Below are 15,618 nucleotides of genomic sequence, written 5' to 3' on the forward strand. Positions count from 1 at the left end.
TTATTGCAGCAGGAAGGGAGTGTGACAGCTGAAGCAAGGCTGATTTTTGTCCCTTTCCATAAGGGAGGAGATTTAGAAGGGAGTAGGTGAATTGAGGATATTCTGCATCCCAGGAAGCTGAGATATTGCCACCATCTCATAGAACCTCTTAATTTATTCATACTCAGGGCTTTGTAGATACTGATTGGACATGGAGGTAGAAAGGGGATTGAAAATGGCATGTTTTAGTGCAAGTACTAAGATGAGGCAGTAGTGGCAGTAGTTACCTCAACCCTAAGTGTCCCAGCTGTTCAGCAAAGTGTTTAGCTTAGATCTTTCAGTCTGGCTGCCAAGGGATCTGTTTACTGTGGAATGGGATCCTGGAGGTCCTGCAGCTTTGTGTGCAGCTGCAGATGAAACACAAGAATGCTCTAACTCCTGCTTTTTTGTGTAGCAAATGCTCTTCATGCAACCAACAATTTGCAAATCATTCCTGACTTCAGTCTGAAGGACTCAAGAGACCAGACTGTGCTGGGGTTGGCTCTTTGGACAGGTATGTGCCCTCAGAACAAGATGGGAATATACAAAGATATGGAAGCTGTGATGTGGATAAACTTTCAAAGACAAGCAACAAGGGTGTGCTCATGTTCTGGCTTGTGCTGCTAGTGAGAAGCTGTCAAGGAGAGCTTTAGATGATTCTTCAGCTTCTACAACAATGTGGACTTGCTGATTGCAAGCTGCAGGTCCAGAAGTCTGACTTAGACTCTTGCCCACAACTGTCCTTGCAGGTCTGGAGTTGTTCCATTGTGAACTACCTGGTGGTTTTCATGTCAAATCAACTCTGGCTGTCAATAGTTAACTTCTCTAGGTGCTGTTTAATGCAGCAATACCTTCCTGAGGAGAGGTGAGCTACTTCAGGTGGCTTTCCATGGGAATGTGACTTAAAATGATTCAGAAGAGGTTTTCTTGCCCAAAATGTGGAGGTGAATGGTTTTGAGGAAAATCAGATGCATTTGTTTGCATCCAAGTGACATTTCAGCGGTATCAGGACATTGACAAAAGAGGTGGTGTGGTTACTACTGAATCAGTTTAAGTATGGCCCTACTGAGCTGGAAACAACAACTGTCTGGGGGGCAACTGCTCATCCCATGGGCTGTAGAGATGATGCAGTGCTTGGTGCCACTCTGCAGGAGTGCTGGATAGTGTTTGTAACAAACACATCAGCTGTCCAGGCTTTTCACTTCCCAATGACAGGAAACTGAAATGTGGCTTTCCCCTTGCCATTGCCCTTGTCTGCTTCTGAGACATGGGAGGAACAAACTGGGCATCCAATGCAGCAAGGCTCAAAGGAGTAGCTTATGAAAGGAGTCCCAAAGTTGCTATGTTTGTTGGACAGGAGGCTGAAGTGGAGTGAAGGAGTAGGTGAGCTGTGGTTAAGGGGAACTTGGTACACTCAGGTTGGCACAACTTTAGGGAAAGCTCTGTTGTGTGCCACGCCATAACTCATTGTCCTCAAGCAAGAGGAAAGGACTCAGCAAGCCTGTAAATAAATACAGGAGGTGGTTTAGCTGATTTGAGTGAGTCTTCACTGGGCACTGGCATTGACTGGCACCATCATGAGTGCAAATGGAGCTTAGTGCCTCACTGTCCTTCAGTGCCTGTGTTTCTCAGAGCTGCAGGCCCAGTCCTAATGAGCTCTCCCTCCTCAGGCATGCACACAATAGCAGCTCAGCTGCTGGGCTCGGGGGCCTCCATCAACGACACCATGTCAGACGGACAGACTCTGCTCCACATGGCCATACAGAGACAGGACAGCAAGAGTGCACTCTTCCTGCTAGAACACCAGGCAGATATCAATGTCAGGTAAGGTCTTAGCTGGTGCTACATAGAGCTGGCTATCTAGGAGCAGGTAGTGATGGCAGCTTTTGTGCAACAGCTTGAAATGGGTTTCATTGACCTGTAGTTGGGTGCTTTATGGCTGAGGCATTACCTGTATGAACCTGGACTTCTGTATAGTGCCACAGGTAGGATCTCTTGGGGCCTCAGAGGGGGTGCCCCTTAATTCTAGGTAGAATGGAATCTTCTAACAGACTGAAGTCCTACAGACATAGTACTCAACTTCTGCAGTCCTGTTTGTCTGCCAGCTTGTTGGAGCTGCATTTTTTGTACCATCTAAACTAATCAGGTACAGCTCTAGCAACAAGATGCCAAGAAAACTTGTCTCCTGGACAAGTTGATACTAGACTCAGCAAAACATTTATTTGCCTGTGACACTGACAGGCTGCCTTGGGTATTGAATGATGGGGTACAAACTGCCTAATGCTGCTGATTAACTGCAGGTTTGTAACGGTGGTGTTTGACTTGCTGAACTGTCAGCACAGTGCAGATGAGGCTGGCTGTTTCTGTGGCAGCAGGCAGGCTGCTGGAACTGTTCAGTTAATGGCTGTGTCTGAGCTAACAACTCTGACGTGCTTCTCTTGCTGCTAAAGGGAGGGAGGAAAGGAAAGGTAAAATCCAGAGCTGTGATGAAACCGGGTCTGATCTTACCACAACAAAAGTGTCCCCGGGCTGTGTCAATAAACTGCTGGAATGAGGCCCAACATGCTAATGCAGTGGTAACACTTCCAACTGTACCTGTTGCAGAACGCAGGATGGAGAGACTGCCCTGCAGCTGGCCATAAAGAACCAGCTCCCGCTCGTGGTTGATGCCATCTGCACCAGGGGAGCAGACATGTCTGTGCCAGATGAGAAAGGAAATCCTCCTTTATGGCTGGCCTTAGAAAATAACCTGGAAGATATTGCATCAACTCTGGTAAGACTCTCGCTTGACTCAATTTACTCTCACTTTGGGGCAGCTTGCTGGCAGCCAAGGGCTCAGCAGCAAACCCAGGCTCAAGGTATGAAAAGAACAGGACACTTCTGTACCACTGCCTGGCTTCTAGAGGGTTTTCTTCACCAGGAGTTTTCATCTGGGGAAGTCTTTTGCAAGCACAACAGTGTGTAGAGCCAATTATCTTTCAGGCACTGTAATAAATACAGAATGTGCTGCCTGGAGGCCTGCTCCTGGCAGGAGTAAGGATCGGCTGAAGACACCAGCCTGTAATATCCCAGACTCATGCAGTGCACCGCTGCCTTCAGAGCAGGGGCTGGTTTTCATTCATAGAGTCACAGCATGGTCACGGTTGGAAAGCACCCTACAGTTCATCCACTCCAACCCCCTGCCATGGGCAGGGACACCTCCCACCAGCCCAGGTTGCTCAAGGCCTCATCCAGCCCGGCCTTGAACACCTGCAGGGAGGAAGTATCCACAACCTCCTTGGGCAACCTGTTCCAGTGTCTTCCCACCCCCACTCTCAAGAATTTCTTCCTAATCTCCAGTCTCAATCTCCCCTCTTCCATCATAAATTGTTCCCCTTTGTCCTGTTAAAAGCCCTCTTAAAGTTCCATGGAGGCAGCCTTTAAAGACTTCTGTTTATTTCTGAGGCTACTTATTGTCAGGCATAGGTCACCTAGCAGTCACCTTAGATGCAAGTAGACCTCCTTATGTATTTTTCGTAGTGAAGTTGTGAAAGTTGTCTCTGGTATCCAGTTACATTCTCTTCAAAAGCCGTGCTGATGGCCCGAGAAATCTTGTAACTGTAGGGGACCAGTGGTGCTGCCGGTTGGTAAGAAACCTTGGGGTCAGCACCATACCCAGTCATGTCTAAACCTTGTAAACAACGTGCAAGGAGGAGTGGAGCCAAGTCTGGAAGTACCATATTGCTTCAGTAAGTTCTGTAGTAGAAGGCAAATTCGAGTACCTGAAGAGGCTACAGGAGAGCTGGGGAGGGACTTTGGCCAAGGGCCAGGAGTGCCAAGATGGGAGGCAATGGCTTTGGGCTGGAAGAGGGGAGATTGAGACTGGAGATGAGGAAGAAATTCTTGAGAGTGAGGGTGGGGAGACATTGGAACAGGTTGCCCAGGGAGGCTGTGGATGCCTCCTCTTGGAGGTGTTGAAGGCCAGGATGGATGAGGCCTTGAGCAGCCTGGGTATGTAGGAGGTATCCCTGCCCATGGCAGGTGAGTAGGACCTTAAGGTCCCTTCCAACCCAACCTGTTCTGCGATTCTGTGAACACCAGAAGTCCAGCTCCTGAACAAACTCTGTTCAGCTCAATGTACAGAAAGCAGGTAAATGATCCAGGCCTTCAAAGGCAATATTGCCTGAGGCTACTTGACCTGCTCTAGGTGCTTGTCATTGAAATGAGGTAGCTGTTGTCCACACTGACTTGAGGCCTGTCTGGAGTAAATGGGGCAGTATCTGAGCTGTTAGTAAACACTTTCTAATAGTGAACCAATGAAACATTAGTCCAGAAGACACTAAAGTACCATCCTGTGACAGTCACTGAATTTCAGGAATAAGTAAGCATTTCAAATTCTGCCTCTCAGGGTATTGTTTGAAAGGCATCAGGCAAGGCCTGTGTAAAGCTGCAGGAGCCTGCTGGAGACATAGGAAAAACAACACCACACAACCCCAAACAAACCAACCCACCCCACCCCCCCAAAGTCACAGCTTCATTGTGCTTCTCCTTCCAGGTCAGGCATGGCTGCGATTCAACCTGTTGGGGGTCAGGACCAAGTGGCTGCTACCAAACCCTTCTGCACAGAGCCATCGATGAGAACAGTGAGCAAATTGCCTGCTTTCTTATTCGCAGGTCAGCCCCTCCTCGAACACCAACCTTGCCTTCTGCCAGCTATGCATGCATGAACTGGGTTATTTTCAGCCTGGGACTGGTACCTGTTTTGGTAGGGCTTTGGGAAGGGATGGCTCTCCTGGAAGTCTGATGTTAAAGACCATTCTGTTACCTGTATTCACATCACTGTGATGGCAGGAGTCAAACTGAAACCAGGAACTTGTGCTCCTGTAGAATGTGTCAGCAGTGCTGGATCAGCTCTTGTAAACCTTTTCCTGACCTGTATTCATAAGGGTTTCAGTCAGGATTAGCTGGGATAAATGGACCATACTGTGTTTCAGTGGCTGTGATGTGAATAGTCCCAGGAAGCCAGGCCCAAATGGAGAAGGAGAAGAGGAAGCCCACGATGGACAGACACCTCTGCACTTGGCAGCCTGCTGGGGTCTGGAAGAGGTGATCCAGTTCCTTCTGGAGTTTGGTGCTAATGTTAATGCTCAGGTATGCAGGGAAACTCTGTGGTTTCCTGTGAAATTGGTTCTTTGCCGATGCTGCTTGTAAACAAAACTTCCTCTGGGCTGTGTATTTAGCTTGTTGTGGCTGAGCCAGTGCAGGAACTGGCTGTGCTGCTTTCTTCCCTGTCCCTTGGAACCAGATCTAGTGCTTATCTGCCTGCATGATGAACCCATCAGGAAACTATACTGAGGGAAAGTGATGCAGCAAGCTGCTTCTAGTCTTAGTTTTCTGATGTAATGATTGGGATGAAACTCTTCTGTCCCTAGCATGAATGAAAGGCCAGGAGCAGGGCTGTGTTCTGCTGCAGGTAATCATTAGATCAGCTCTAGTGTGAAAATCTCAAAGATTCTTCTTTGCAAGGATGTTTGATAAATGTCTTGAGTTACTGAGTAAGCTGAGGTGATGGAAGGGTGAGTTACACTTGGGTTTTGATCACACAGTAATCCTTATCTGAAGCTTGACAAACAGCAACAAAAGAAAGGGGTGCACACCGTTTGTAGGTCCTGCTGCTATTGAAAGTGCATCAAAATGAAAGACAGCAGTCAGGGCTGTAAATTGCTGCCTGGTACAGCAAGTGGTTAGACACCCTGTTTAAATGGACTACAGTTGTTTGAACTTGTCTCTGAGCCCCAAATGTCTGACTAGATGGGAAATGTTACTCTGAGCTGTCCTGCACAGGGCTTGAGGTCAAGCTATTGGGGGGGGGGGGGGGGGAAAATCCCCATTTGCTTCCTTGACATTCCAGCTTTGAGCTCCCACTGCAGCTGTTTGCTGTCCTAGCTGCCTTTATGTCATAGAACTAAACTGAAGTGTTCTCAACCCTTAAGACCTGGGGAAGGATTTTGTGTATCACTGAATCTTCAAATAAACTTCCTGGTTTCCTTCTAGGATGCAGAGGGAAGGACTCCAATCCACGTTGCCATTAGCAACCAACATAATGTTATCATTCAGCTGATGATTTCCCACCCAGACATTAAGCTGAATGTCCGTGACAGGCAGGGGATGACTCCCTTTGCCTGTGCCATGACCTACAAAAACAACAAAGCAGCTGAAGCTATTTTGAAGAGGGAACCAGGAGCTGCTGAGCAGGTAAGCTGGGAGTGCTCAGTACATGCTGATTCCCTTACTGCACCAGTCTGTGGCAGCAGGTGTTCCACAGGCAGATTCTGCTCCATCCTCTTGGGATTTATGGTGCAGTAACATCTGCCAGATACCAAATCCCTGTGGCAGTTTGTTTGTGGGAAGCTGCAGATGTGCGTGGAGTAAGGAATTGCAACAGCCTGTGTCATGTCAAACCTGTACCCATCCTGCCAGCACTGAGTCGGGGACAGGCACGTGCATGGAAGGAGAAAGTTCTGACTCTGCTCTTGTCTTGTTCTGGACTAGGGCAGAAGGAATCTGAGCTATCTCTCCTAAAGACATCAAAACCAAACCCTGACCTCAAATAACTGAGCAATAGATGTTCTGCTCCAAAACCTCCACGCGTGGTGTTGTGCTCCTGTGGCGCTCGGGCAGGAGCCACAGAATCACTCGGGCTGGAAGGGACCTCAGATCATTTACTCCAGCACCCCTGCCATGGGCAGGGATGATTCTGAATCTAGAAAGGCTCAAGGCCTCATGCACCCTGGCCTTGAAAACCTCTAGGGAGGGGCATCCACAGTCACTCTGGGCAGCCTGTTCCAGAGTCTCACCACCCTCATACTGAAGAACTACTTCCTCAGCTCCAGTCTAACCCTGCTCTGCCTCAGCTTCAAACCATTCCCCCTTGTCCTGTTGCTAGCCACCCTTATAAAAAGTCCCTCTGCAGCCTTCCTGTAGGTGTTCAGGAACTGTTTTCCTACCCTGTGTAATTACTAATGAAGTATGAGGGCTTAATGAGCTCTTGGAATAGACCTAGAACATAGTTACAAATGCAGGTAGTTCTGAAGATGCTTTAAGCATTAGCAAAGCAGAGTAACAGCACCACACACCGGGTGTGGAGCCAGTGAAGACATGTTCATGAGTTCATGTGGCAGGATTGCATCCTGCTTCTCCCCTGTGATCTGCCTGATTCCAGTGTTTCCTGTAACTGAGCTGGTCCTTAACTGCTGCCCAGTACTTGCTACAGCAGCTGCTAACCTGTTGTCTGTCGATACTCTCCAGCGTGTGGTCAGGACATGATGAGGTTATAAAGCAGAGATGGAGCAGGCTGGAGGGAGCACTCACAGCTGATTGATTTCTTGCAGTCTCTGATCTCAAGCAGTGCAGGGAACAAGGCTCTGCAGTTCACTTGAAGTAGAGCAAGTGAAAATGTTGCCCTCCTGCAGACTTCATTTCCTCTCCGTTCTGCCACAGGTTGACAACAAAGGCCGAAACTTCCTCCACATGGCTGTGCAGAACTCAGACATTGAGAGTGTGCTGTTCCTGATCAGTGTCCAGGCCAACGTCAACTCCCGGGTGCAGGATGCCTCCAAGCTCACCCCTCTGCACCTGGCTGTGCAGGCTGGCTCGGAGATCATCGTGCGGAACCTGGTACGGGCTGCAGAGCTGCTTCTCCCCTGCTCAGGGGCACATTCTGTCTTCATGCACACTCTCTGCAGGTGCAGAAGTCAGCTCATGGTGGAACAACATCTCTGAAACAGTTCAGGCTTGTGGGTGGCTCCTTCAACTTGCAATGTTTGAGCTGGCAGCTGCCTTCCTTTGGCAGCAGTCCCTAGGTAGTGTGGCTCACTTGTAAAGGAAGACCCTCACAGAATTCCAGCATGGGTGGGAGTTGGAAGGGACCTCTGGGAATTACTTAGTCATCAGAGGATCATAGAATGTGTTGGAAGGGACCTTAAAGCTCATCTAGTGTCCTTGCCCATGGCAGGGGCTTGGGACCTCCCACCAGCCCAGGTTGCTCAAGGCCTCATCCAGCCTGGCCTTGAACACCCCCAGACAGAGGGGACATCCACAGCCTCCTTGGGCAACCTGTGCCAGTGTCTCCTCAGCCTCACCCTCAAGAATTTCTTCCTCATCTCCTGTCTATACCTGCCCTTCTCTAGATTCAATCCATTCCCAAGCCCCCTGCTGAAGCAGGGTCACCCACAGCAGGCTGCCCAGGGTCATAATGTCAGACTGGCTTTGGAATCTCTCCAGAGAAGACTTCACAATCTCCAGGCAGCGTGCTTCAGGGCTCTGGCACTTTCTGCTGATGTCAGCATGAATGCAAACTGCAGCAGCTCAGTTATGAGAGCCTTTTATCTCTGCTGGAGGCCCAGAAGTGTCTCTGTACAGTGCATTCTCATGTGCTTCAACCCCAGGCAGAAAAAAAGCTGTTAGTTAATGGCCCTGAGAACATCTCTGAACGTATTCCTTCTTGCATCTTGACAGCTGCTCGCAGGTGCCCAGGTGAACGAACTGACTAAGCATCGTCAGACTGCTCTGCACTTAGCAGCCCAGCAAGACCTGCCCACAATTTGTTCAGTCCTCCTGGAGAACGGAGTAGACTTTGCAGCTGTAGATGAAAATGGCAATAATGGTAAATTTCTGAAGTTGTGCCAGTGATGTGGAGACTTCAGCAGGTCTGTTAATGCTGTCTCATGGTAGAGAGAGCCCACTGAACAGGCTCACTCTTTAGAGGTGAGAAAGAATGAAAATCCAAGAAATCCAAGCTAGCTAAAAGAGTTTTGGAGATGGAATGTGGAGGGAATGGGAAGGGGATGCTGTAACTTCTGCTGACATTTACTTTAGAAGTGTGTCTCATCCTTTTCAGCTCTTCACCTGGCAGTGATGCATGGCCGATTAAACAACATCCGGGTCCTGCTCACAGAGTGCAACGTAGATGCAGAAGCCTTCAACATTAGGTAATGACCGTGGTCCTAACAGGCTGAAGGAACCTCAAGCTGTGATAAAATGTGCTGGTACAACAGGCTGGGAGGAGAGTTGGGACTGTTCAGCCTGGAGAAGGCTCCAGGGAGACCTTAGAGCAGCCTTCCAGTACCTGAAGGGACTCCAGGAGAGCCCCACTGGCACAGGTTGCCCAGGGAAGCTGTGGCTGCCTCCTCCCTGGAGGTGTTCAAGGCCAGGTTGGATGAGGCCTGGAGCAACCCGGGCCGGTGGGAGGTGTCCCTGCCCATGGCAGGGGGTTGGAACTGGATGATCTTTTAAGGTTCCTTCCAACCCATTCTGTGATTCTATGACTAGATAAAGCCCAAAGATCTGGCTTGGGCTGTAGTATTTCTACACTGACTGTAGGGAAGTTGTCTGAACTGAAGATATGGGTGTTCAGAAGTTGAAGAAGGCAAGTGGGTGTGAGGTATTGAGGTAATTGGGTGTAGCACTGTTCAAGTCTCAACCAAGCTTGGAAACAAGGAGAGCTGGATGAGGAACGGGAGCATCAATCAGATCTTGATCAAGACACTAAACTCTCTTCCCCAGAGGCCAGTCACCAATGCATATTTTGGGCCAATATGGGAAGGATAATGCAGCAGCAATCTGTGACCTCTTCCTGGAGTGTATGCCAGAATACCCTCTAGACAAACCTGATGCTGAAGGAAACACAGGTAGGTGACATTCAGTAGCTATTAAACTGGAAAGCTCCTTAAGCCACATTCATGAGGTGTCACTTTTAAAGCTGCAGTAAGTGGCAGTGTTAAACGCAGGAAGATGCAAAGGTTCTGTGGCTCTGAGCAACCTGCTGTAGCTGCAGTGTCCTTGCTCACTGCAGAGGGTTGGACTTGGATGGACCTTCCAACCCAAACCAATCTCTGATTATTCAGAAAGCTAACTAAGATGCTGCTCTGTACCCAGTGTAACCCAGCCCCACCACTCTGCTAGCAGCAGTGTCTGGCTTTTCTTTCCCAGTGCTGCTGCTGGCTTACATGAAGGGAAATGCCAACCTGTGTCGGGCAATAGTGAGAGCTGGGGCAAGGCTCGGAGTCAACAACAATCAAGGAGTCAACATCTTCAACTACCAAGTTGCCACAAAACAACTTCTCTTCAGGCTCCTGGGTGAGTGCTACCTGCTGTAGGTGGGAAGTTTTAAATTATGCTTCTGAGATACTTTTATTGCAGGAAAGAACTGTGGACAGCTGAGGAGCTCAAGAACTGTGTGGATGTGGCACTTAGGGACACGGTTTAATGGCCACAGTGGGGTTGGGTTGATGGTTGGACTGGAGGTCTTTTCCAACCTAAACTCTGATTGTATGACACCTGACTTGCACAGCTCTAATTGCAGACTTACACAGTTCAGTTGAACTCCTGAACATTGCATTTGAAATGGGGAGCAGACATGTTGTCATTCTTAACAGCTCAAATTGCCCAGTACAGACTTGTCAGCCTGAAATGTGTTCTGGAAGGATGGGCATGGAGACTCCTGGCTGGTGTCATAGGCTGGTGTAGCTTCAAACCCAGATACTGGCTTTTAACTTGGAATCATAGAGCTGTTGAGGTTGGAAGAGACTCTTGATATCAAGTCCACCTGCTCACCCAGAGCCCACAATACTGCCACTGAACCAGGTTCCTCAGCACCACATCCCTGCAGCTTTTAAACATCTTCAGGGACAGATTCCACCACCTCCCTGGACAGCCTGTGCCAGTGCCTGGGAGCCCTTGCTGGGAATAAATTTTTTTTCCTAATATCCATCTTGAAGCTCCCTTGGTACAGCCTGAGACTGTTTTCTCTTGTCCTGTCACTTGTTGCATGTGAGAAGAGACCAGCTTGTGCTGTCTGGTTGCTGTGGGTACATGATGTTGGTGAAAGCAGCTCTACCTCATTTCCAAACAGAGCTGCAGCTGCTGCAGGAGAGGTTTAAATCAGTTCTGCTGGAAAAAGCCCTTCTCATTGTTGGGGCACTCAGGTGTCTGAGCCATTTTGCCTTTATATTCTTGTCTCTTAACAGATATGCTGACAAAAGAACCTCCCTGGTGTGATGGCTCCAACTGCTATGAATGCACTGCCAAATTTGGAGTCACAACAAGGAAGCATCACTGGTAACTGACATCTTGCTGTCCTTCAGGATTCTTTCCCAAATATAGCTAGGCTGGTTACTTTGGGTGCTTTAGGAAACCTCTTTGTTAACTTAGGTGTGGAACCAGGAACCCAGCTGAAACGTTCTCCCTGGGCCCTGAGCAGTAACTTGTGCTCTGACATAGACTAGTAAGCAGTTTGTGCACTTGATATCCTGATGTGTTGGAAATGAGGAGTCAGATCAAAGTTTCAGTGGTGAAGCAGAGCATTTAGAGGCTGCTTTCAGTAGTGGGATGGACTTGTTCTGAAAGAGGTAGCAGATTTGGGCAGCCACTGCTGAGCTTAGGGCAGGGAAGCTGACAGGAGCTGCTCTTACCTAGACACCAGTTGCCTTTCCTGAACTAGTCTGAACTTCCACACAACGGGGTGGGTTAGAGGGTGGTTGGGCCAAGACTTTTCTCTTAGCCCAGTGTCCTAGAGACACTAATAAACATCAGCTGAGGTGGGTGCAGGTGACTGGCCAGTGCAGGAGCAGCATGTTCTTGGCATTAGCATTCAATTGTTGCATGAGAGGTCAGAAGACACAAGGGAAGTGCAGTGTTCCCACTGCTGCTCTCCCTCCTTAGTGCTGCTGTCACTGATCTGGGCTCAGACCACAAACCCTGCTGTTCACTCTGAACTTGCTTCTCTGCCACTCCTCTTCTGTCCCCAGCCGACACTGTGGACGCCTGCTCTGCCATAAGTGCTCAACAAAGGAGATTCCTATCATCAAATTTGATCTGAACAAGCCAGTTCGAGTTTGCAACATCTGCTTTGATGTCCTGACTCTGGGAGGAGTCTCCTAGTACACTCTGGAGGTGAAGGGATTCCTGGTCAGTGCTCCTGACAGCAGCTCTGCTTATAAGCCCTCTGGATAGGGAAGAGGAGGCCTATACATCTCGTCTGCAATAGACTGAACTCATTAAAAACCCTGTTATGATATATTCTGGCATAAATGACTTTGTAAATAGATTGGGCTGTGATAGACTTCACTAGGAGATCCAGTGGATCCTCAAAACCAAGTGACAAAAGAATTTTAGACCCTCTTCTAGTCACGGTGGGGTATGGAAGCTAAAACTGGTCAGGCTGGAGTTGGAATAGACATCAGATAGGTTTGTTCTTAACATGGTGCTTTGCACTGAGCAGCTCTGAGTCCTGTGGTTTTCAGGCTGCTTAGAGGTGGCATTAAGCTGCAGGGTAACCAGGTATGTGTCTGCTTTGTCTCAGAGAAATGTTCCCTTGCTGTAGAGAAGACTCCTCATGGAGCTAGACCGCTGTACGTGTCAAGAGGGGCAGTTACAAGCATAGCTCCAGAATTGTGGCCTTAAACCAGAAAGCTTTACACCAGCTGATGCAAAGCAGCCAGAAATGCAGATCCACATCTTGATACCTCCTCAGTACATGTCTCACTAGTTTTAGCATGTTCAAAAGAAGTGCAGGATTGTTTGTAGCCAGTGAGTGCTCTTGCTAGGCTGCAGCTCAGCTAGAGCTGTCCAAGTCTACCTTGTTGCTCTCCATATTTGCTAGTCCTTCCTTGTGTGACCAAACTGGAGTGTGCTGAAAGGCCTGAGCAGGTGCTGAGGTGCCCAAGCACTGCAGCTGGTGAAGTTGGTTCACTCAATGTAGCAATAAATGCTGAAGTGCATTATCAGTCCCCATGAAGGAGAGCAGCACTTTCCTGTGGCTCAGACTCTGGTCAGTAACCTGCTGGTGTAGATTGGGTTGAAGTTTGGGTGCATTTTCAGCAGGATTGCTGGTGAGTGGGGTTGTAGGCTTCCTGTTAAGAGGGAGCCTGTGGCCTTGAAGGAAGGCTTCTGAACAGAAGTATAGTGCCAGGCATTTGGGTAAAGCTGCAGGCTGGTTGCACTGTTAAATATGCTGAATCTGGGACAGATCCAACACCACCTTGCTAGGGAATAGGGAAGTACTCTGCTGGTAGACAAGGTAATGATTTGGTGGGTACAGGCTTCAGTCAGGAAAGGTGTGTACTTAAAACTACATGGCATGGTAAGGCTGGCTCCATCCCTGGGGGATGAACCTAGCTTGGACTCAGCTTGGCATTCCTCATCTCTGCTGCTGAACTGCTCTGCATCTATTTAAGGACTGTTATCTCTTGTTCAGCGTGGACAAGTGGGTGACACATTGCCCTGCTTGGCACAGCGGCTTGTCAGCCTCACAGAGCAGGAGAGGTGATAAACCAGGCTGCTGCTTAGGAGGGAGACTTGTTTGAGGTGTTTCTCAAAGTTGTAGAAGCAAAGGATAGGAGAGGGTGTAACTGCTGCCATTTGCACAAGGAGTTTCACATCAAGTCTCCCTTGACCTGCACTTTGATCTTCCACTGTGGATATATTGTGACTGGAATCTCACCCTTCTAACACTGGAGAAGAATGGGTGCTGATACAGATTGGCCTCACTGCTCAATGTCTGCTGCTGCCATGTCCCAGGTAACATAGCTGGTCTCTGGAACAGTTAATGATACCAGGGTGGGTTTCTGGTATGATGTTCTAGCTGAACAAGGTGGAAAAACAATGGTCTGAACTGCAACCTAGAGCTTGGGGTTTGGAGTGAAACAGGTGACAGGAAACACTACTTGCACTCCCTTGCTGTCTGCTGTCTCAGTAATGCTGGCTGCAAGCCTCTGGCAGAGTGCATTTGATGAAAGGAGTCTTGGCATCTCCAGGTATCTCCTGGCAAGATGCTGGTTCCTTCTTGGTTTGGAGGTGCAGTGCTGTGGAGTAGTGAGTGTGTGCTCAAAGCTGACAGGTAGTGGCAGAGAGGTGTCCTGCCAGGGCCACAGGCTCTGGGCTTCAGCTGAACTGGAAAACACAGTATCAATGCTGAAGCACTGAAACATCTTGCAGTGACTTCTGGATGGGGCAAAGGAACGGGGAGCTCAGTACTGAGTTAGCAACCTTTTAGTGGTGGAAAGTGTAGATCTGGTGAAGATGCAGCTGCATTGAATGGTGATTTCCTTTGTGGCTGCTAGATGCTCTTTCCAAAAGCAGGATAGCTGTAACTGCCTTAGCCTCTGGCCAAGAGGAAGAGAATGCCATGCCCTGCACAGCCAGTGCTGTACCAACTTGCTTACTGAAGTCTGAAAGGGAAGCTGAGGTTATTGATGAGCTCCTGCACAGCCTGAAGTGTTCATTGCACTTAAAGCAACTAAATTCAGCAAATATGATGGTTCTAAAGTGCCTTTGAGGTTAATTTCCGTCCTGCTGACTCTAAACAGCTTTCTGCCAGAGTTCAAGAAAAGGGAAGAGCTCACACCTGGAGCCAAACCCCACCTTAGCTGTCTTCTAGCTCCACTGAAGGGGCTGGCCCTACCCAGCTGGTGGGGCTCAGTCCTTCAGGCACTGCTTAGCACTGCTCTGAACTCTCAGCCCTCTGAGATTTTTGGGGGGCACTTCTAGGGTTACAAATGTAAATGGAGGCACTTGGTGAGGTAGTGATGGTCAACACATTTCTGGCATTGGGAACAACTGCTCCTTCTTTTTGTAGCACCCTGCAGTTGTGACCAGACCCACTCCTTAACCCCTGTTGTCCTTAGTGGTATTTACTGGAGACTCAAGTCTGCCAAGCCTCGAACAAAAGGCTGAATGGAGAGCAAACTTCTGTCCCTGGGAAGTGATGCTGGTAAACAGGCTTCAGGCACTTCTGTGGGAAGCCTGTGGTGGCTCACACTGGAGCTTTTGGTGGAGATCAGACTCCTTCTGCACTCTTCTACAAGCACAATGTGTCTTGGGTAGCTGCAGGTCTGCTGCTTCACTGAGGAGTGAGGATGTTGGTGTGGAAGGGACTGACAGCACAGCAAGCTGCAGGCTGGAAGCTGACAGATGCCTTAATGATGTGCTGTGCTAGAGACCCACAGCTTTGTGCAGCTTCACATAGTGCTTGGGCATGGACCTGTAACAAGCAGGGGGAGGCCAGGGCTGGAGACTAGCTCCAATGGTAGTAGGCAGCACACTGGGCTCTGGGGAAATGAAAGCTTGTGAGAGTGACAAAAATAACCTACTGCCCTCTGTGAAATAGAAAAGGAAGTCTTAGAACAAAGGCCTTGTCTCTGCACTGTTTGTCTGCAGTCCTTGTACAAATGTATTTTTCCAACCTGCACCCCTTTGTGTAACAATTCTACTTGTAATAAAATGCATAACCAGACACTGCAGTGAGCTGGAAGCTTGTTTGAGTCTTTGCTGGCAGCCAGCTGCCCCTCTGCCTGCTGCTCTCCTTCACAGGCCCCAAGAAAACCCAGGGGTGTGCCATACCCTTGGGCATGATAGCTTCATTCCTTGGAGATGATTCCAGGTATCCCCTGGGCTGTGGTAGAACTGCTGCAGCCACTGACAAGCTCTGGTCCTCTGCTTTATTCTGTGTTACATCCCCTAAACACAAGACATCTAAAAAACAATCCTGGCTCCCTGCAGCCTGGGCTCAGAGAGCACTCTTGTTCTCAGCTCCAGTGAAAAGGCCAAGCTGAGCTGGCTCAG

General features: G+C 49.0%; 1 protein-coding gene across 1 annotated transcript in view; it reads left to right on the forward strand.

Annotated features, from left to right (window-relative positions):
• Nucleotides 1-13,572, forward strand: part of ANKFY1 (ankyrin repeat and FYVE domain containing 1) — a 40,014-nt gene extending 26,442 nt beyond the window's left edge. Inside the window, exons 13-25 of the mRNA XM_054166153.1 lie at nucleotides 434-532; nucleotides 1,689-1,842; nucleotides 2,623-2,791; nucleotides 4,553-4,671; nucleotides 4,992-5,148; nucleotides 6,052-6,252; nucleotides 7,498-7,674; nucleotides 8,515-8,662; nucleotides 8,897-8,987; nucleotides 9,562-9,686; nucleotides 9,988-10,134; nucleotides 11,025-11,115; nucleotides 11,805-13,572. Coding sequence (XP_054022128.1) covers nucleotides 434-532; nucleotides 1,689-1,842; nucleotides 2,623-2,791; nucleotides 4,553-4,671; nucleotides 4,992-5,148; nucleotides 6,052-6,252; nucleotides 7,498-7,674; nucleotides 8,515-8,662; nucleotides 8,897-8,987; nucleotides 9,562-9,686; nucleotides 9,988-10,134; nucleotides 11,025-11,115; nucleotides 11,805-11,937 — 1,811 coding nt within the window. The 3' untranslated portion in view covers nucleotides 11,938-13,572. The remainder of the gene's footprint in view (nucleotides 1-433; nucleotides 533-1,688; nucleotides 1,843-2,622; nucleotides 2,792-4,552; nucleotides 4,672-4,991; nucleotides 5,149-6,051; nucleotides 6,253-7,497; nucleotides 7,675-8,514; nucleotides 8,663-8,896; nucleotides 8,988-9,561; nucleotides 9,687-9,987; nucleotides 10,135-11,024; nucleotides 11,116-11,804) is intronic.
• The last annotated feature ends 2,046 nt before the right edge of the window (nucleotides 13,573-15,618 follow it).

This window comes from Dryobates pubescens, chromosome 13 (genome assembly GCF_014839835.1).
Source record: "Dryobates pubescens isolate bDryPub1 chromosome 13, bDryPub1.pri, whole genome shotgun sequence".
NCBI lineage: Eukaryota > Metazoa > Chordata > Aves > Piciformes > Picidae > Dryobates > Dryobates pubescens.